Source organism: Perna viridis, chromosome 9 (assembly GCF_037379345.1).
Source record: "Perna viridis isolate PV_CMFRI_1.1 ecotype Kerala chromosome 9, ASM3737934v1, whole genome shotgun sequence".
Classification (NCBI taxonomy): Eukaryota; Metazoa; Mollusca; class Bivalvia; order Mytilida; family Mytilidae; genus Perna; species Perna viridis.
The window spans coordinates 23,778,960-23,801,071 of NC_142453.1; the positions used below are offsets into that span (position 1 = coordinate 23,778,960).

The 22,112-nt window shown below is 32.8% G+C and overlaps 2 protein-coding genes across 3 annotated transcripts; one reads left to right on the forward strand and one right to left on the reverse strand.

Moving 5' to 3' along the window:
- Positions 1-1,437: 1,437 nt before the first annotated feature.
- On the forward strand, positions 1,438-14,487 carry LOC148607421 (carbonic anhydrase 7-like). The gene is made up of 9 exons (XM_088546117.1): positions 1,438-1,510; positions 7,236-7,265; positions 7,805-7,975; positions 8,333-8,484; positions 9,402-9,494; positions 10,072-10,135; positions 12,078-12,235; positions 13,066-13,419; positions 14,272-14,487. The coding sequence occupies exons 1-9, from the start codon at positions 1,438-1,440 to the stop codon at positions 14,410-14,412; spliced, it is 1,236 nt and encodes a 411-aa protein (XP_088402243.1). The 3' UTR covers positions 14,413-14,487.
- Positions 14,488-15,462: 975 nt separating this feature from the next.
- Positions 15,463-21,817, reverse strand: LOC148607422 (uncharacterized). Of its 2 annotated transcripts, XM_088546118.1 has the most exons (5): positions 21,463-21,817; positions 18,871-19,006; positions 17,530-17,666; positions 16,716-16,893; positions 15,463-16,202 (listed from the first exon to the last, which is right to left on the reverse strand). In XM_088546118.1, the coding sequence occupies exons 1-4, from the start codon at positions 21,678-21,680 to the stop codon at positions 16,755-16,757; spliced, it is 630 nt and encodes a 209-aa protein (XP_088402244.1). In that variant the 5' UTR covers positions 21,681-21,817; the 3' UTR covers positions 15,463-16,202; positions 16,716-16,754. The 2 variants fall into 2 exon arrangements, with proteins under 2 accessions (XP_088402244.1, XP_088402245.1); XM_088546119.1 differs by lacking the exon at positions 16,716-16,893.
- Between the last annotated feature and the right edge of the window lie 295 nt (positions 21,818-22,112).

The window sequence follows — 22,112 nt, forward strand, 5'->3', positions numbered from 1 at the left end:
TAGCAAAATAAAATGTATCGAATTAGAATGCAAGATCATATTGCCTATATGACACAATTATATTAGGATACAAATGTAAGCTTCATGTGATCTCATAAGACCACATTGTACAAGTATCATAAAAGGTCTTTTTGAAGGGTATATCATTAGTTACACAATATTCTTAGTTATTGCATTGCTTAATTAATTGCACATTTGAATAGTTCAAGGTAAAAAGAAGCCATATTTTAAAGGTGAAACAAATTTGATTACAAGTAAAATGCAGATACAACACGCACAAAAGGATTGGATGCCCGAATTATCGTCATAAATTGTAGGTCCAATGAAAGATTTCCATCAAGGAGTAGTGACATGGAAAAGAAAAAGAAGGAAGATCAACTGCTTAAACCAGACCTAAATTCTAGTCTTAAGATACTAATCTTAAGATTTATTAAATAATAACCGAGAACTTTAAGGGAAAATTAGCAGATTTAAAGATTGAGAGAAGGAATTTAAGAACAGATTACTTTACTCTCCACTTTCTTTAGGATTTTTGGGGTAATGTTCTATCAAAATCAATTCTTTAAATCACGGTTTCTTTGCGTTTAAAACTATAACTATTTTGGAAAGGAGAAAATATAAATACCTATAATAAAAAAGGGGAATTACGTATAATGATGATTAAAAGACATTGATTATTTTTCACGAATCTCGTATGAACGATCTTTTGGGAAATTTACCAGAAGGATGTTGATTGTAGGTCGGTTTGGAGCCCGTGGCTTTAAATATATGACCGACGAACTCGCTCGAGTTTATATTGCCAGCGGCATAACAGATGATTTGATGCAGTGATATACTCATAGACCTGATATGGTAAGGAAACATTCATATCTTACTTTATTTTTAATTTTCTTGTGCTACTGAATATAAAATAAACATATAATGAGTCTCCTGGTCATAATAAATGGAGCATGAAGCCAATGTTTTTTTTTGCATTTTAGAAGAAAAAACCGGCTAATTTATTCATGTAATTTTTGGTGATCTCATTACGAGTTAAGACACTTATATTTGTGTTTATTGTGTTTTATTTCCGTTTACTAGACTGACATATTACTACTAATTTTTATAATAAAAAACAATAATTAACTTGGTACAATTAAAACTTGTTTGAAATTATTATTCTCAATCATGTATTTTTCATACTCTATCATTGAAGTGGAAACAGTTTCAAGACCATAGAAAAAAATATATCGGTTTTATAGCACAAAAAGAGTTGTAACAGTAAAAAGACATGATATGATAAACAGGTACATTTATCATCAATACCTGATTTTTTTCACTTGACACTAGATCAGAACACGGAGGTGTTATGATGTCTGTCAATCGCATTTTTATGACAGTACAACTTAATGTTTATTAGAAATTGAATTAGATTTTGTCCTTAGTCGGTCGCGAACCATGGCGGTCTACACAGTGGTTGCAGTGGGCCTTATATTGTTATTTGAGACCTCTGTTGTTTTAGGAGGTGCAGGTAAGACGTAATGGTGTAACGTTATTTAAATTCATATATTTCTTTTAAAATTTGATGTTTAAACATTTTAAATACTGAAGAGCAAATACGAAAATTATTTTCGTAATTAGGGAACTTATGACCATCTTAGTAGTTATTTGCGGAATTCATTTTTATGTAAAATTGCTTATGGTATTTAAAGTAATTCTATTCGGAACAATGTGAAATTGAATAAACAATAGTTATAAAACAATAGTAAAAACTAATCTGTTATACACCTTTTCGATTCTCCTCTGGGCAAGATATATTATTTTCGAGAGAATAACTTGGTACTGATGCGTCATAAACATGGATTGGTTCGCACTCCAAAATTCAAAATATTCCAAACTAAATATGGCTTTGATGAAGGAACAAATCTTTATTTTGACTGAAATTGATTAGATTTTATAATGATGGTTTTGTAATTTTTTGACCATGAAATGCTTGCAAAACCAACTTTGGGACACCTTACGCTTGTTTAAAAATCGCTTCGCGTTTCATGAAAGGTAAACTACCCAAAAGTTTGTTTTCGGAAGATATTGATAAAAAAAATTAAGACAAAACTTAAGGAACAAAACTTCAAATTGAAAACGCCCACTCTTTTTTATTCGAGTGATATTTTTAATTATAGAACCAATGTGACAGGTTTAAGTAAATGCAATCTGGTTGTTAGGTGTTCAACATCTCCTAATTTTGAATTTCAAATATGAAAAGAACGTGATAGAATCATTCGTCATAAAATATGAATAAGATTTCTGACAGGTAAATAAGGAAAATTAAATTAAATTTAATATTCACACAGGGATTCATATTGATCAATGATGAATGCCTTTTACGGTAGGTAAAATTTTTCACAGGCAAACTACAACATTTGTAAAACAACGATGTTTTCTCTTTTGAGTTATTTGTATGGAGAAGTACCTCTCAGACTGGCAAATATGTTCTATACATGTACCTACATTAATGCAATAAGAAGAATTATTATATAATTGGAAGTATGGTTGAATAAATTGATTGAAGGCATAGACGTTGAGACACAAACTTTGACCAAATGATATTTAATTTATGAGTTTACTGTTTTGAATAGTCGTTTTCGACTTTTAAAGATACGATTTACCTGATAAACAGGTTAATAAATTATTATCCTGGTATACATGACATTTAGTGATCAGACATGGAATTAACCTTTAAAAACATGTTCTAATTATATACGTACATAGTTTGCATGACATATGGTCTAATCTAATCGGCATTAAACAACAAACGGAGACTTTGTTATACACCACTAAGATATCATAAATTCAAAGTCTCAATATAGTCATAAATATATATATATATATATATATATACAACGTCTCAGAATGTGACGACTCTATTCTCTTCACTGCTCCATCGGATCAAATTCATACAGGGAAGATAATGTAAACTTATAGAAGGGTCTGACAAATTCCCAACGATGTTAGAACTGTCAAATTGCGAAGCAAATTTTTGTCGTTCCCTCCACGGGACTCGAACTCGTACCGCTGTGACATCTATGGCAACACCGCCCGCACTAAGTCCAGCGCCCTAGAACACTCGGCCAGCTAGGCTATATAAAATATAGCTTTCGCTGGCCGGGTGATTCCTCCTCGTAGGATTAATCTAGGGCTGTAACTTAGTACACGATGTATGGTAGTACGGTACAGTTCATCTAGGTGTTATTATGTAGAATAGAGGATCAAATTAATGATGCATGTCACAACAAATCAATATTATACAACGTCTCAGAATGTGACGACTCTATTCTCTACACTGCTCCGCGGAGGGAACGACAAAAATTTGCTTCGCAAATTTGACAGTTCTAACATCGTTGAGAATTTTTCAGACCCGTCTATAAGTTTACGTTATCTTCCCTGTATCAATTTGATCCGATGGAGCAGTGTAGAGAATAGAAACGTCACATATATATATATAATACGTCTAAATATGTGTTAACATCACCAGAAGATGGTAAAATTTAAATTGAATATTTCGGATAACTGATATCCTTCCTCAGCATAAAACACATAAAACTATATATATATACTCATGTTCAGTGATTGTTTTAAGGAGGTAGACCTAGGGTAAGGGACATAACTCTTAAAATCAGTGATATGTTTGTATTATATTCAATTTCACCAAAGCCTCTCAAGCTTTTGTTTGAAGCAGAATAAAATGAATCCAAGTTAATTAGATGCTTACATAATATTGATGTGAAATGCTGAATACAAACGTTTGTATGACTTTTTTAGAGTTGTGTCCTTTACCCTAGGTCTACCTCCTTAAATGAAGAATGAAAAGAACAAAAACCATGTATTATGACGTCTAAACACTCACGGTTACGTCAACAATAGCGTTTTTTTTGTGAGCTTTGGCAATATTTACAAGACTATTATCTGAGTCACACGATAAAATATATTTGTAATTTACTGAAATGAATTTTACTTGAATGATATTCTCTTAGCAATATAAACTTCCAGATATTCACACTCAATGCTCATTCATACACTTGTCATTCAGTAGACAACAGAGCTTTTCGTTTTTTATCACAAATAGTTTCTAACATAAATGATATGAATTGAATTCTTCAATTGTTTACGTCTTATTAAAGAGTAATTAAGGAAAACAAGATTCTAGCGGAAATCAAAAGAATGTAATCCAGGGACAAAAACCAGTCATGGAAAACAGACAAACACAACAAAGAACATAAAGTAATTAAAATAATACATACAATTCTCATAATAATAATATGTTGCCACAACGTTTTACATCCAATGGTCATTATCAGAGGTAGACGTAGAAAATAATAGCAGTGATAAGACCTATAACTGCTACCACACTCCCCAAAGACGAGATTGTGGAAAACCAAAAATCTGTGCTATCCTCATTTTGGTCTCTCTACCAAGGACGATTATTGTGATTTACCGTCTATGTACTGGATTCCTAAACTCCGCAAGAATCCATACAAACAACGTTTCTTAGCTGGATCTGCAAAATGTACCACCAAACCTCTTTCAGAACGTTTAACTTCTATACTCACAACTGTAAAAGAGGGTCTGCAGTCCCACCACAACTCTTGTTACTCCCGCAGTGGTATTAATTCAATGTGGATCCTGAACAATTCGAAAGATCTTTTGGAGACAATCAGTTCAAAACTATTACCTAAATATAATAGCATTAAAACCTATGATTTTCCAACAATGTATACTTCTATTCCCATACTCAGTTAAAATCCCGACTTAAAAACATTATACATCGTTGTTTTTCAAAAAGAGATGGTACGCCTAGATACAAATATATTTTTTTGGTAGAGATTCCTCATACTTTGTAAGAAATAATTCCAAATCATCTTCCAAATATACAGAGAAATGTTTAATCGACAAGACATTTTTCCAGTGTGGTGGATTTGTTTTTCAGCAAACAGTCGGCATTCTAATGGAAACAAATTGTGCTCCTTTTTTTGCTGACCTAATTCATTCACTCTTATGAGGTTGACTTTATAGCTGATCTGATCCGAAAGAAAGAATATCGTTTGGCTAGATCCTTTAAACTCAGTTTCCGTTATATAGATGACGTATTATCTTTAAACAATCCTAATTTCGTGGATTTGATACATCGCGTCTACCCCAAAGAACTTGAGATAAAACGATACTGCAGACACTGTGAAGTCAACTTCATATCGTGACCTACACTTAGAAATCGATGGTAACGGTTAACAATTGACCAAACTTTACGACAAACGTGATGACCTTTCATTCAGAATTGTCAACTTTCTTTTCATCTGTGGCAACATCCCTTCAGCACCTGAGTATGGAGTGTTCATATCAAAACTCATACGTTATGTCAAGAGCTCTCCAAAAGTATTCTTTTTTGTATCGCGTTAGAACTCCAACAAATAGACTACTGGAACAGGTTTATGTTGCAACAAGATTGAAGTCATCACTACAGAAGTTTTATGGTCGTCATCATGAACTCATGGATCGTTATGGTGTATCCATCTGCAGCATGAAAACTGATTTATTCAACGGGTCATAGTTTTCCTTTCCTCGTTTGTCTACCTCCAACTTGTCTTTTTATGAGCAACTCGGGGGTGTTTCTAGAAAAGCAGAGGACGCTTACCCTACCGGTGCACCTGGTCCATGCTCACAGTTTTTAGTGGAGTCCGAAACACTCATTTCCAATTGTTACTTTGTATGTATGATTTTAGTTACTTTATGTTCTTTGTTGTGTATGTCTGTTTTCAATGTCTGGTCTTTGTCCCTAGATTACATTCTTTTGATTACCGCTTGGTTCCCTTGACTACTCTTTCACATGAATGACACTTTTCGACGTGTAAGTAGGTCTTAAGACATGGCATGACCATGATTAGTGCTAATTCTTAAGCTTTTCTAAAATCATAAAGTTAGCAATTCAGATCGAAATTAGTTGCAAACCTAAAACATAAATTTTAGCATATCGAACCTCTATACATCATTCATTAAGTTATAAACTCTACCAGTTTTATTTAAGAAAACAATAAGGTAAAGGAAACCGCAGACCGTTTGAGACTTTTCCTGTGTTGTTTTCAAGAGTAATCAAGGGAACCAAGGTTATAGCGGTAATCAAAAGACCAGACATGGAAAACAGACATACACAACAAAGAACATTAAGTAACTAAAATCATACATACAAAGTAACAAAAGCAAATGAGCAACTCGGACTCCACTAAAATCTTTGTTGTGGACTCCACTAAAGCACTCCACTAAGTCAGACTTCATTCAAATCGTGTAATTTAAAATGGGAAACCCCCACGTCAAACTACCTCACGACAATGGTGTTTACTAGTTATTCCCAGTGTATTGTTTTCAACTATCTGGCTGTTGTAAACCGTGTTTGTATTTTCGTGGTACTACTGTTCTTGTCAAGAGTTAGGAGTTACATGTTTTTTTTTTCATACAAAATACTTAAAATTGGTAGTCACTGATTCTTGGTCAACACGAGCTATATAGGAGAAAGAGTGACTGCTACAATGCTCTCGATCTGAAACGAATGAAATCCCTACCATATGCTGTTTTACTTAAAGCATCAAGCAATCAATCAACCCTGCAAGTTTTACAATAATAAAAAAATATCTCAATGGCCATTCGTCACTTTTGTTCCAATTTTCCACCATTCAATGTTACAAATGAAGAATAAGCAATATGGCTGCAGACATTTCGTCGTAAAAAGAAATAGTACATTTTATGGTTTCCCTTAATCTTCCTTTTACTCAATAGAAAACATAATTATATCTCTTTTTTCTGCGATGAGGTTCTGTTAGGTATTATACTTAGATATTTTTAGTTACGAGAATATCATGACATTTGACAGAAATCCAGATTTAATTTGACTGTAGTCAAGGTTATTTTTCTACAATAAGCATAATTATACATTATTATACATCATAAGGTATGAAATAAATGACATGTTACCTATTTGTACCTGCGGTTAATGTATGTTCTGAATTAGGGCATAAGTTCAGTCCTGCATATTTCACATTAATTTTATTATTGCAACTAATACCATTATTTGACACATCTAAATATGTCTGTCCCTCAGTCTAAAAATAGAATATCATTCAAGAGAAAGGAATCCTAACAATTTCTTATGATTGATAATCAATTTATATGTTTTTTAATTATCATTCATTTTAAATTCAGCTTTTTTTTAGGGACAATATGGGGTTACCAAGACGGCATTCGTAAGTAAAATTTTGTTCTCTAAAAACATTGTCTGCACTTAGATAAATAAAATGAAATATATTCTACAACAAAAAATAGAATTGAACAGTTTTTTTCTTTTTAAATGGTGTTTTAAAAATTAAGAACCATGCATAACATAACTTCGTACTTAATAAGGAATACATTAGGCACGTTGTTCCGTTTCACTTCTGTTTTTGTTTGGTTTTTGATTGTCTGCCAGTATTTACCATTTTTTTTTACTTTTCTTTGTTTTTTTTTTTTTTTTTATTTTTTTTTGTTTTGTTTTGTTTTGTTTTTGTTTTGTTTTGTCATTTTGTTTTTGTTTTTGTTTTTGTTTTTTTTTTTGGGGGGGGGCTTTTTTTGTTTTTGTCTTATCTTTTGTTTTTGTTTTGTTTTGTTTTTTTTTGTTTTTTTTTGGTTTTGCTTTTGCTTGAACTTTTGTTTATGTTTCGTTTTGTTTTGTTCTGTTTTTTGGGGGGTTTAGAACGCTGCTCATTTTTTTTCACAATTCATACCGACTGTACTTGTATCTTTTTAGCTCCTGCGCTTTGGCCACTGGAGTACCGCACATGTGGTGGTTCTGAACAATCACCAATTGATATTCAAATAAACCAGGTCCAGGTTAATCCACAGCTTGGTCTCTTCGATTTCACTGACCTTAATATGATAAACAACATCAGGCTGACTCTAGAGAATAATGGACATACAGGTGAACTTAGTTATTTAATAAGCTGATTGATTTTTTTACAATATGACGTTCAAGAAAAAAAATTATCAACATTATATTGTACTATTTTTCAACAAGAAAAGAAAGATAACTGTTAATTCTCACCATATTTCTTACAAAACACGTGACCTAAGGTAACATAAACATGCCGTATTGTTTACAAAATTACAATAAATAATATGCTACCTTTAACATTTGCTAGCCTCTATAAAACGTAGAGATTTTGCAATTGTTTGTTGTTTATGTTTGCTTTCAAAAAGCCATTTTATTAAAGATTTTGTTTTTTATTCTTGTCAAACCATTTGCTCAATTCATAATTTTTCTGATTTCTATTTACAGTTGAAGTGGCAGTTGATGGTAGAAATCAGCTGTACGTTACGGGAGGTGGCCTTCCAGGTCCATATATAGTAAAACAATGGCATTACCATTGGGGATCTGCTGATTCCAGAGGCTCAGAACATGACATCAATGGCAGGTTCTTTCCTATGGAGGTAAATCTATCATGATTGAAAACGAATAGGGTCTAAAAAAATTAATATCTGATTTCCGATTCCTTTGACCCAAAACTTCCATGTTAAGTCACCCATAATCGGATAGGATAATCACAATTGGTTTCAATAATTAATCTTTTCATTTATCATGCATTGTACATAATCTTGCTTTTGATGTCTCGACCAACTAGAAAATGGGATACTTCGTATAATACATGATGTGCGCCTGCATTAAAATAATCACATTAACTGCATTCGTCACTTCCGCAATACGTAACTTCCTAACTTCCCACAGAAAAGAAATTGAGCCATTCATGTTTGACAGAGGATCTACAAATGTAAGACGTTGCTGACGGTCCGTCCTTTTAAATTAATGTCATATGAAAACATTATCTCAACAAAAACATATTAAAACATAACATGTATACCATTTAAGTAAACATTAAAAAAACACAGAATGACAGTATATGTTGTTGCACAAATTAAATCGCATGAGGAGTTATTTGATTCTACGATGTGATGATGAGTGACAGATCTACAGTACTGCATCAAAAGTACATACCTGTACTAGATATAAATGTATCAATACAAGACGGCTGAAAGTCGTAAAGTTGAACCAAAATCTTTTTAAAACCAGGATACGGAGTCACAACTTTAGTCAATTTTATACTATGAAAACATAAGCAAAACATTTTCACCATACAAACCCTCGTTATATTCTAATAAAAAACAAAGAGAAAATACCAACCGGTCAATTAAAGCTTGAAGCAAAGAGGGAAAATCCAAACACACAAGAAAAAACAAGAAAAAACAAAACCACAGATACAAGTAGAGACCAATCTACCCGGGGAAATCAGTTCTGAAAGCAGTTCTTGATCCTTTAAACTTTACTTATGTACATTTTGTGTATATTTTAGATGCATGTTGTTACCTACTCTGCGTTGTTGAACCGTTTTGAAGATGCAAAGAATGTAACTGGTGGACTAGCAGTTCTTTCATTTCTTTTTGATGTACGTAGCAACCACTTGAATCAAATTTGACATTACGACAGCTTAAAAGTTTTGGCCCCTATATTAATATTAGGGCTAGATTTCGACATTCTTTGTTTTGAGTATTTTTTGTATACAATTTAAATTTGAATCTTGATCTTTTTAAGTTTTTGCTTTTTTTATGCAGCTGGTACTCAATAAGAAAAAAACCCGTGAACAGCATACCGAAATTACAATAATTAAATGATTGTTATTTTTTATGTTAAATCACTGAGGACGCTGCAATTTGTCTAATCTCATCCACAGGCCTAATTATCGCTTTCTGATTTACTACGTTTCACTACATTAGCTTATAGGCTCTGCTTTACAGATGTAATTACGCAAATAATGAATATTATTACTGTCATTTAAGACAATTTAAACGACGGTTGGTGTCAATAAAGTCGTAGAAAATATTTTTATTCAAATTTTAACAGTATGTTATTTATGTGACGCCGAGTATAGGCAAGACGCATTTAAGATTACGTTGCGACGATGCAGTTTGGCGGATGTTGAATTTCTGAATTGGTACATTAACAAGTTAAATTTTCATCTTCAGATTGGAGACGAAAATCCAGCTTTTGAGGAGGTTATTGGTCATATGAATCAAGTTCGTCACAAAGGTACATTGATTTCACTCCTCTATCATACCTAATATATTCAAATTAAGCCACCTTTTAATAACACTATGAGTTTATTGTCAAATCTGAATTTACACTGTCCCCTAAAATATTAATCTTAAATGTGTTTGATATTTTTATATTTTTAAACAATAACACAAAGAAAAAAATTCATCAAAGACGTATAATTAAGAACACTTTTTTGGTACTGGATTCGTAAACTCCACAAGAATCCATACAAACGACATTTAATAGCTGGATCTGCAAAATGTACCAACAAACCTCTTTCAAAACGTTTAACTTCTATACTCAGAACTGTCAAAGAGGGTCTGCAGTCCTACCACACCACTTGTTTCTCCCGTAGTGGAATTAATTCAATGTGGATCCTGAAAAATTCGAAAGATCTTTTGGAGACAATCAGTTCAAGACTATTATCTGAATATAAAAGCATTAAAACCTATGATTTTTCAACACAGTATACTTCCATTCCCTATACTCAGTTAAAATCCCGACTTAAAAACATTATACATTGTTGTTTTTCAAAAAAAACATGGTACACTTAGATACAAATATTTAGTTCTTGGTAGAGATTCCTTATACTTTGTAAGAAATAATTCCAAATCATTTTCCAAATATACAGAGGAAAATGTTTACAAAATACTGGAATTTTTAATCGACATATTTGTCCAGTGTGGTGGCTGTGTTTTTCAACAAACAGGCGGCTTTCCAATGGGAACAAATTGTGCTTCTCTACTTGCTGACCTATTCCTTCACTCTTATGAAGCTGACTTTATAGCTGATTTGATCCGAAAGAAAGAATACCGTTTGGCTAGATCTTTTAATCTCAATTTCCGTTATATAGATGACGTATTATCTTTAAACAATCCTAATTTCGAGGATTTGATACACCGCCCCTACCCCAAAGAACTTGAGATAAAGGATACTACAGACACACTGTCAAGTCAGCCTCATATCTTGACCTACACTTAGAAATCGATGGTAAAGAAAAATTATTAACCAATCTTTACGACAAACGTGATGACTTTTCATTCAGAATTGTCAACTTTCCTTTCATCTTCGGCAACATCCCTTCAGCACCTGCGTATGGAGTGTTCATATAACAACTCAAACGTCATGCCAGAGCTTTCTGAAACTACGCAGACTTTTGTATCGCGTTAGAACTCTAATAAATAGGCTTCTGGAACAGGGTTATGTTGCTACAAAATTGAAGTCATCACTACAGAAGTTTTATGGTCGTCATCATGAACTCGTGGATCGTTATGGTGTATCCATCTGCACCATGAAAACTAATTTATTCAACGGGTCATAGTTTTTTTTCCTCGTTTGTCTACCCCGAACTTGACTTTTTATGAGCAACTCGGCGGGTGTTTCTAGAAAAGCAGAGGACGCTTACCCTATCGGTGCACCTGGTCCATGCTCACAGTTTTTAGTGGAGTCCGAGTTGCTCATTTGCTTTTGTTACTTTGTATGTATGATTTTAGTTACTTTATGTTATTTGTTGTGTATGTCTGTTTTCCATGTCTGGTCTCTGTCCCTGGATTACATTCTTTTGATTACCGATATAACCTTGGTTCCCTTGATTACTTTTTAACAACTGATAAAATAACTACATATATACGATGTTAAACGACCTTTTTCTTTCTTTAAAAAGTAAATTAGAGAAACTAGATTCGGGCAGATATGTTGCGAGTAAAAAAAAATAGATTTAAGTGTTAAACTAAATCATCCAATATGTTACTTTATCTTGTCGATAGTGAACTATATATAGACCTTCATCTGTAGGTCTTCAACACACTTAATTATTAAAATATATAGTAACTGACTAATATTACGTAACAGGGTAAGTTGTAATAAAGTCTGTAAGAATAATTACCTATCCCATGCGGTATACTTAATGTTCCTATTTTCATTCTGTTCATTAAAGATGACCACGTTAACATTGCATCGTTTGCGCTGACGTCACTATTTCCAAGGGATACAGATGTGTTTTACAGATACTATGGAAGTTTGACAACGCCACCATGTTATGAAAGTGTTATTTGGACTGTTTTCAAAAACCATATAAGAATATCAGAGAGACAGGTATCTATAACTCCCGTTTTTAAGTAATGAATATCAGCGGCTTTAGGACTTTTTATGCTACCAATTTGCAAGAGGTATGTTGTGATCATACTGTCCATCTGTCAGTCTGTCCGTGTTTTCGTCCTCAACTTTTTCATCACAATTTTCTCTGCAGCTACTTAATTCAGAAACTTAATATTTTGAATAAAAACTGTATAAGTAAATACATTTCTGCCATGTTATGATATACGATAGTAAACTAAAGCGACATCAACTTCCTCCGTGACAATATTCATATTTTTACCATTTGGTTACTAAGATGGTGAGCGGGGACTTTCATTTTAGTGAGCTTTGCTCACGGTTTTCAATCTTCGTATAACTTTGGCAAGTTGGTACTTGTATATAAAACAGTGGTAGAATACACGTTCATTATCTTTTAAATTAAACTTAAGAAATTTAAAGACCAAACTTTAAAATATGACAACCAGTTGTTTAATATACAAGTTGTAATTAAGGATCCAACATAAGTCCTTAATCTATGTTTTGTAGAGAGACAAACTTACGCAAAGAAAAAGTGCGCCTATTCAACGGCTTTAGGTAATGTTATGTTCCATTTTGTTTGCTTGATTGTTTGTTGGTTGATTAAATCCTTTTATGTTTGGGGAGGGATTAATGATTTTAAAAGGTCCACAGTGTTTGTTTAAAGAATGACCGGAATTGAAATGCGACAGACTATACAATTATGATCTTAACCTACTTCTTCCAGTTGGCTGTCTACTTGGAGTTTAGTGCTTTACTATGTCATATGAGATCATATAAAAAACTATGCACATTCAAGCATTTTATTGTAGATTAACCAGTTCCGTGTGTTATCCGACAGACATATAGACCGATTCCGTCCACTCTCAGACAACTTTAGACCAACTCAACCATTAAACAACAGAATTGTATATACCAACGATCCGAGAGGTCTTTCATACTCAAGATCAACTACCTGGCCTTTAGGACCATCTGGTAGGTGGCAGCCTTCGCAGGTTCTACCTGACAGTCTCATTATTCCTGACAGTCTTATTTTACCAGACAGTCTTATTTTACCTGGACGTTCAACCTTGACGAAATGGTCCGGTAGAGCACTGCCATATCCAAAATCAACCAAAACAAGATATGCATTAAAAATGATGAAACCACGTTGGAACAAAATGAGTGTAAGTTTTATATATATAGATGTCATAATGTGTTTCTTTTTTGTATCACATCTATTCATAGTACTGAAATAACCTATGTAGGGCAAGGGGATGCAATGAAATGAGAAGTGGAAAACTACATATGTTGAATGTTTCAACAACTTGACTCATAACAGTACACTAGGATATTATCAATGTCAATCAAACAATAATGGTATAAGTGGTCTTGTTAATTGTGTAATCAAATATTAAAAACGTGTTCACATTCAAAACATAAACCAAAATTGATTTCAAATTAAATACAGATGATGCATAATGCTAATGAATAGGAGGCCGAAATTTTCGGCCATACGGTTTCGTCAGAGGCAAATGACACCTCATGACACCTCCTAAAAAAACAAGTGTCGTTTTTCTAGACAAAAAATTAATATTTATTGTTTACAGCAGTAATTAAACTCAACATTTAAGGTTACTACGTATACTCAAATCGAATGAATATGTGTGCAATATAGTGCATGGCAAAATGGTTTAATTTGATTGTTTATTTTTCACCTCGGAAAGATTGGTTATTTTCAATAAACTTACTTGTTATTGCGACGTCATTAACTAAATAAGGCTTTGATTAAGCGACAAATATGAATTTTGACTTTAATCGATTAACAAATTAATTTATAAGGATTGGTTTCAATTTTCGACCAGGTTATGATTGCATAACTTTGTCAAAAATTAAAAAAAAAGCAATCCATAAATGTACTCATATACATTTGACTAGAACAAAAAAAAAACAATTTTGTCACATATTCTGCTTCTAACATATATAATACTTATATTTAAGAATCAGTTAGCCTTTACTTATCGAACAATTTATTTCAGTACATAAAGAAGAAAGGTAATGGTGGCAAGAAAATGGCATATTTAAAGAAACTTAACAAATTGCGTAGAAGAACATATGGAAAAAGTTACCCAAAGAAATATATAAAACGAGTTCCTAAAAAGATAATTTATAATTATTAAGAACAGTTTATACATGGGATTGCATGTTTCTATGTAATTTAGTGCAATAAATAGGATAGAACTAATAAAAGTATTCTAAATAATAATAACGAGTCATGTATCACCAATGCCTGTTTGTTATTTTTATGAGCATTTTCTAGAAAAGCATAGGACGACTACCCTACCGGAGTACCTGGTCCTTGCTCCCAGCTTTTATTGGAGTTCGAGTTCTCATATTTTTGTTGCTTTGTACGAAACCTTTTTAGTAATTTTATGTTCTTTGTTGTGTATGTCTGTTTTTTCATGTCTGGCCTTTGTTCCTGGATTAAATTCGTTTGATTTCCGCTAAATTCTTGATCATTGTTGATTACTCTTTTACTTGTGAAGATAAATATCCCCATAAGTGACCAACCTTAGGCAAAATTCAGTTTTGGCATATGTAAAGATGGGTAATCACCGTTTTAACACGACTGTGATCTAAAAGATTTTGAGGCTAGACAAATCAAGATCGGCATATTTTGTAAGTGGGATTTATGACAAAACGTCCGATTTTTGTCAATAAAACAAAGTCTGCGTCGTTGAAAATAATGTATCATCATTCTTCAGTATTATACTACGTTAATTTAAATAATGTTTACTTATAAGTGTTAGAAGCTAAAAATCTATGATTTTCAATTCGACATTAATACCTCGAGTGAGAACTTTAAATCGAAGTTTACAACTAAGTACCTATAAAAGGTCTGGCGAGTACATTTCAAAATTACCTCAATGTAAGATATTACGACGAACTTTATACGTTACATCGTGTTCCTTATCTCAGTTGCAATCGTTTTCCATTAGCATTGCCGAAAAAGAGCGAATTTATTAGGAAAATACATTAAGTTTACAAACATAGTCCTACTATTATTAGGTTTAATAAAAATGCCTTAACAATATAATACTGGGAAAAAATACAATAAAAATATGTAAAACTTGCATGAGAATTTACAGAAGTAAAATCGTCTGGGTGATGAAATACATGGAAGGTATTTGTATTTAGTCATTATTTTGCAAATAAAACAAAATGGTTAGTATACTAAGACTAAAAACATGCTTCTTTTTATTAAATCCAGTGATAGGCATATGACATAAGGAGGATTTTTCACTAACGATATGATATCATATATAAGAATATACTTCAATCTGAAATCACACATTCTGAATCTTTTTAAATTAGTTTAAAAAATATCATAAGAATCTGTTCCAATTATTCTGTACGACACCCTTTTACAGTTATGGAAATCTGTCCGTAAACGTTCGCCAATATTTTGCCATATTTTTACTAAGGCAAGCGAAATTGGACGGACACGGTTAGATAACTTCGCTAAATCATCAATAAGATATATCCAGCCGTCACGTGGTGCAAATTTGTCTTTATCTTTTTCAATGATGTCTCGCATTTGATTTTCTTCCGGAAGTACAATGGTGCCATCTAACACTGCTGTTATAAAATGTGCGGTTCTTTCCCCCGTTAGAAAAAAGGAGCCATCACGTAGTGTACCCATGAAGAAAAGATTTGAATATTGCACCGACACGATAGTTTTGAAAAGGTTTGCTATAATTCTGTTTTCACCAATCTCTACAATACCTTCTGGTAAAAATGAGAACTCATACGTATAGCCAGTGCAAAAGATCACAGAGTCTACGAAAAGCTCCTCTCCATCCAGTAGTATGACAGATGATTCGGTGAATTTTTTAAAACCTGACGTCTTCTCTGTGATATTTGGTGGTAGTTTTGTTCTTATTTGTGGACCTTGATGACACAGGAACACCTGTAGATGAGTCATAAAAAGTATAGTAATGAAAAGGGTGTTTTCTCTGTTTTTTATTTGTTTTTGTCTTGCTTTTTGGGGGTGTGGGGTTCGTTCTGTACGCTGCACGAAAAGCCAGGAGTATGGTTGAGTGATAATTACATCATTTCGTTGTTTTTCCTAAATTAAAAAGAGTAATCAAGGGTACCAAGGTTATAGCGGTAATCACAAGAATGTAATCCAGGGATAAAGACCGGGCATGGAAAACAGACATATACAACAAAGAACATAAAGTAACTAAAATCATACATACAAAGTAACAAAAGTAAATGATCAACTCGGACTCCACTAAAAACTGGGAGCATGGACCAGGTGCACCGGTAGGGTAAGCGTCCATACATAAAAGTATGTAAATGAAGTTTTTGAACGGTTCAGTAGTTTTCAATCATTTTTTTTCAAAAAAGGTGTGTACACAAATTACATTTTCGAATATAATTATGCATTAAACATATCAAACAAGATGCTCCGACAAACCTGTTTTGCATGCTTTATTAAGTCAAAACTGATGTCGACTCAAGAATATCCTTTTCCGAGTACGGCAACGGTATGATCACGATAAATTTCCGGTCGTCTGTACCTAATGCTGTGAATTATCAACCCATTAAAGCGTTCTTCACCCGGTACAATTGGGTATTTTGGAATTCGGCAATTTCTGATGATTACAAGAATATAAGTCTTCGATATGAATACAATAATGATTCGGCATTTAATCAAGATGACGGATGCATATAAATTTACGAAAGCAGGGGTACATTAAAATTATATGCTTACTAAAATAAAATAATGTTCGCCCTTTTTTTTTTGTTTGTTTGTTTTGATTTTGTGTATGTATGTGTGTGTACTTTCTTTTTCCATTTTGTTGCATAATTTTGTCTTCCACTGTTGTTCCTTTCCTATATTGTACGCAACGATAGTTGTTTTTATGATTAGCTCTGCATTTTGAGAAAAAAAACATACATTCAACTTCCACTAAAATCTACCAAAGAAAGCCAAATCAAGAATGATAACTCTTTCTAAGTGCGAATTTCATACACAATATATTTTTTTTTCAAAAGTGCAAGACCATATGACAAACTAAGACCGGCTTTTTTGTCTGTAATTGTATTAAAAGAGAAATAAAAGAAGTTTTTGACATGCATTAACCACCCTCTTTCTAATTTTATGTAAAGACTCTTCCTTAATAATTACTGTTAATTTGCCTTATTAAAATTATTATCTTCATAAACAGATGCCTTGTTAGAAGCCAAAAAATAAATAAATAAATAAATAAATAAATGTAAATTAATACCCATTGCTAACAACCACAGCATCAAATTCTTCTGTATGATGATTGTCTGGATTTCGAATGTCTTGATAGGAAACAAGCCACTTTGGGTTCTTCACCGAATGATCAATGGGACGGACTGATCGAACCTCGGTGTTGAACTGAAATATTGGCAATGAATCGGTAATAATTTTGCTCTGTCTGATTTTTTTTTTATTTCTTCCAATATACACTATACGTAACTGAAGATTTCATAATGATTGAACTTCACTTTTCTACTTATTTCAATAATGCTCCAAAGGGAAGTAACTTTATTTTAATTTCATTGTTTTATTCATACGTTTGGTTAACCAACCGATTTATTCAAGATTTGTACTATCTAGTAAAACCTGATTATACTGAGGTCTTAATAAATTGTCTAATTCAATTCCCTCTAAAGTTTCACTTAACATATTTTAAGGAGGTAGACCTTGGGTGAGGGACACAACTCCTCCAAATCAATGGAATGTTGTATTCACCATTTTACATCGAACTTGGACTGATTTCATTCTGTTTTAAGGGAAAGCTTGAAAAGGCTTTAGTGAAATTGAATATGATATAGTCATATCACTAATTTCAATAGTAATGTCCCTACTCTGGTTTACCTCCTTAGTCCAGTATAAACCTAGTTCCTTCATAATCCAAAAAATCGTTCTGTCCCAGAAGCGTTTGTTTTAGACCGGATTCATTGTATTGTTTTAGCATTTTTTTATCATTTTTTTTTTAAATCCTCATAGTAATACGAATAATGTCTTCAAATTTTAGGTTCTATAAAATTCTAACCGTGGTATGATTTTAATCACTGTTTCATATGACCTGACATACAATATGCAAGATTTCAAATATATTCATCCAACTTCTCTAAAGAACAGAATACATCAAAGACTATCACCATTATGTTATTTCTATACAGCATTTAATGGGGTAAACAAGGGGCGGTTGAGTTTATAGAAACCATGTTATTAGATGTTAGTATCTTAATGTTTGACAACATCTTAGCCTGTAAAAAATGTATTTATTTTTCCAAAAAATCTTTAAATTTCATCTTCCTGACTGATAGCCTGTGCAAGCAGTTTCAAAAAATGCATTGCATCGCTAGTTTTATCACTTTTTCTCCACTGGCAGAGATGTATTTCTTACAGATTAAAGTGAAAATTTCTAACATTGCAACAGCTTTTGAAATTGCCTCTGCTTTTGGACAGAATCCTATAAAATTGACAAAAGTTGATTTCAGTCACATTTAACAAAACTCTTGTTAATAAGGGCGTTTATTTATGTCATGATGAACACAAAGATAAAATGAGAGCGAATAAAGATAACACGTACCTTTATGTATCTCCTTAAGTCACAACTATCGCTAATGTTGTTGATATATTCCAGTACCTCAGTATGGGATGGGAAAAATGGTTTACTGTTAAAAGGAAGACCTTCCAACTCAATCAGCTGTGTACATATATTTGATCTAAAAGTACATTATTGAACGATTCATGTTTTTACGTACTATATATATTACGTAAGAGTAATCAAGGGAACCAAGGTTATAGCGGTAATCAAAAGAATGTAATCCAGGGACAAAGACAAGACATGGAACTTTCAAGTTTTATCATACTATTTCAATGAAATGGTACACAGGCAAATATGTTTCATGAAAGTTCATGTTAATCGAGCTTCACGTAAAATTCATGTGAACTTCACATGAAATTAACGTGAAATTAACTTAACACGACTTTCATGTTATCAATTCACGTGAATTCCATGTGAAGACTTGATTAACCTGAATTTAACGTGAAATTTATCACGAAGTTTATTTATTCAATCCAGGTGAAAATCATGTGAAATTCATGTGAAAATCATTTCTCCTGTATAATACCTGATGACAGTTACGTAAGAACCATGGATAATTTAAAATAGATCATACATTAAAAATTAGTATACAGTGAAACCTTTCTATAACAAACCTGCACAATCCAAAAACATGTCTAAACCAGACCTTTGTAAACCAAACATATGTCTAAACTCTAAATTCAAAGTCTAAAGGGATTTGGTTAAGACATGTTTCGTTGTATAGATATTCCGTAGTTAATTTTTTTTAGATGAGTACGAACATACATACTGTGAACTTTCACGATGAAATAACATAGGTCACCGAACTTGATTTAGAGATAATTAATCCCAAAAATAGACTATTTTTAAATAAAAAAATTATATAGATTTAGATATTTTAATAATATCGCAAACTTTAAAAAAAAAATTAAAAAATGATGCGGTTTTTATTTTTGAAATTTTGTATAAACAAAGCATATCCCACTTTCTTATTTCATAAATTCGAGATAACTTCCTTGAGATACGACAAACGTGATGACTTTTCATTCAGAGTTGTCAACTTTCCTTTCATATGTGGCAACATCCCTTCGGCTCCTGCGTATGGAGTGTTCATATCACAACTCATACGTTATGCCAGATCTTGCCGAAACTACGCAGACTATTTGTATCGCGCTAGAACTCTAACAAATAGGCTTCTTGAAGTGGGTTATGTTGCTACAAGATTGAAGTCATTGCTACAGAACCTTTATGGTCGTCATCATGAACTCGTGGATCATTATGATGTATCCATCAGCACCGTGAAAACTGATTTATTCAACGGGTCATAATTTGATTTTCCTCGTTTGTCTACCCCGGACTTGACTTTTTATGAGCAACTCGGCGGGTGTTTCTAGAAAAGTAGAGGACGCTTACCCTACCGGTGCACCTGGTCCATGCTCCCAGTTTTTAGTAGAGTCCGAGTTGATCATTTACTTTTGTTACTTTGTATGTATGATTTTAGTTACTTTATGTTCTTTGTTGTGTATGTCTGTTTTCCATGACTGGTCTTTGTCCCTGGATTACATTCTTTTGATTACCGCTATAACCTTGGTTCCCTTGATTACTCTTTCGCATTTCTATAGGACATTCTACTACTAAGCATCTCCACTATGAAAGAATTATTGTTTGTAATTTTACAAAATATGGTTTTATGTCAGAAATCCTTTTAAATATTACCAAATGTGTCATGTATTCGATAGAATCGTTGTACATTATATTACTAGTATCGATAACTACGCGAAACATTACGAGGATAGATATGGTGAATATGGCAAAGAGACAACAACCCCACCGTGATAAAAATGTCAGCCAAAGGCCATCCATTAGTCTTCAATAAGCGCATATTTAACCAAAGTACTGATTCGGTAGGTATCAGTACAAAACTATATGCTTCATTCCTATACGGTCAATGATTTATTCACTGAAACAAACTGGTATCGGATTGTTTTGTTTTTTTTTTTTTTTTTCATTTGTTTTTTGGTTTTTTTTTTTCTTGTTGTTGACCAGAAAGTTCATATTTGCATGACCTTCTTCAGATCGTTCGTACATGCACGAACGCCGATCAAATTGAAACCAATATGACCGTTGTGTAGTATTGGACGATGCCTTTTAAAAAAAGTTGTTGTTTTTCCTTAATAATTATATTTCTGAAGAATTGTTAACATCTTGTAGTTTCATTGCCAACTATCAGTTTGTCCATGCCGCCTTCACGGTCGTTGTCCCGCCGATTCAATATTGATTATGTGTAAATATTCCTCCGCTCTCACATACATGTGCAAGGGAATGTGTGTATTTGGAGCGTAAACATAAACACAGTGTATCAATATATCTGACTAAGGCTCTCAGAGGATAACTTTGATTGTCGGATAGAATAATAAGGATTGAGCAGCTATTTTCGGTCGTTCATGCATGTATGAACGACGGAAAATAGCTGTTTAATCATATAATATCAATAACGACAAAAACACATCAGACATTTCGTACCACATATTATTCAATATAAATATGTACATGAACACCACAACCAAATTTGTTATTTAACCTTATAACACATACCTCATAAAGTAGTATACGGGATTAATGATCGGCTGTCCATAAACATTGTTTCTGGTTTCATCCGTATACAGCCAAATCCCTCCCAAATCGTAGTTCCTTTCAAAAGCTGTCAATTCAAAATTACATATTTCTGAAAGACTCCTCAACATGCAAAGACCACTTACTCCAACTCCAATTATTGCTACTCTCTTTGTCTTTTTTGTCTTTGATAGATCCATTCTTTAAGGCGATTATTTGTGAAGAAGTAATTTTGTGTATGAAATTCTACACATTTATCTCAAATTATTTAGATTGGCGTAAATAAATGAATTTCATTGCAAGTCATGCGTGCGTCTAATTGGTACATCTATGTCGACATGACTGTCAATAATGAGTTAAGTAATAGACCGGCTTACGTGTACGCAATAAATATTTATCTGTATACAAAATGAGGGCGAAATTACGGAAGAAATTTGGAAGTAATGAGTCGAGAGAAAAACACGAAAACAATTATCAATATGCTGGAACTGACGCAAGAAATTTTATTGAAGCAACCAGGACTCATTTCCTCTCTTTAAAAATGATCTCACTTAAATTGTCATGCCAGCAAAGATGTTGCAGTTTCAATGTAAGTAATTTTAACAATGCCCACATTTATTCTTTGCAGGATA

Bases quoted from the DNA above. Each gene is read 5' to 3' on its own strand.
- LOC148607421 (XM_088546117.1), top strand. From the start codon at position 1,438: ATGGCGGTCTACACAGTGGTTGCAGTGGGCCTTATATTGTTATTTGAG. The intron at 1,511-7,235 runs GTAAGACGTAAT...GCTTTTTTTTAG, and splicing joins TGTTGTTTTAGGAGGTGCAG to GGACAATATGGGGTTACCAA. The intron at 13,420-14,271 runs GTAAGTTTTATA...AATTTATTTCAG, and splicing joins CACGTTGGAACAAAATGAGT to TACATAAAGAAGAAAGGTAA.
- LOC148607422 (XM_088546118.1), bottom strand. From the start codon at position 21,680: ATGGATCTATCAAAGACAAAAAAGACAAAGAGAGTAGCAATAATTGGA. The intron at 17,667-18,870 runs GTACGTGTTATC...CCAATATTTCAG, and splicing joins ACTTAAGGAGATACATAAAG to TTCAACACCGAGGTTCGATC. The intron at 16,894-17,529 runs GTATTAATTTAC...TGTAATCATCAG, and splicing joins GCTGTGGTTGTTAGCAATGG to AAATTGCCGAATTCCAAAAT.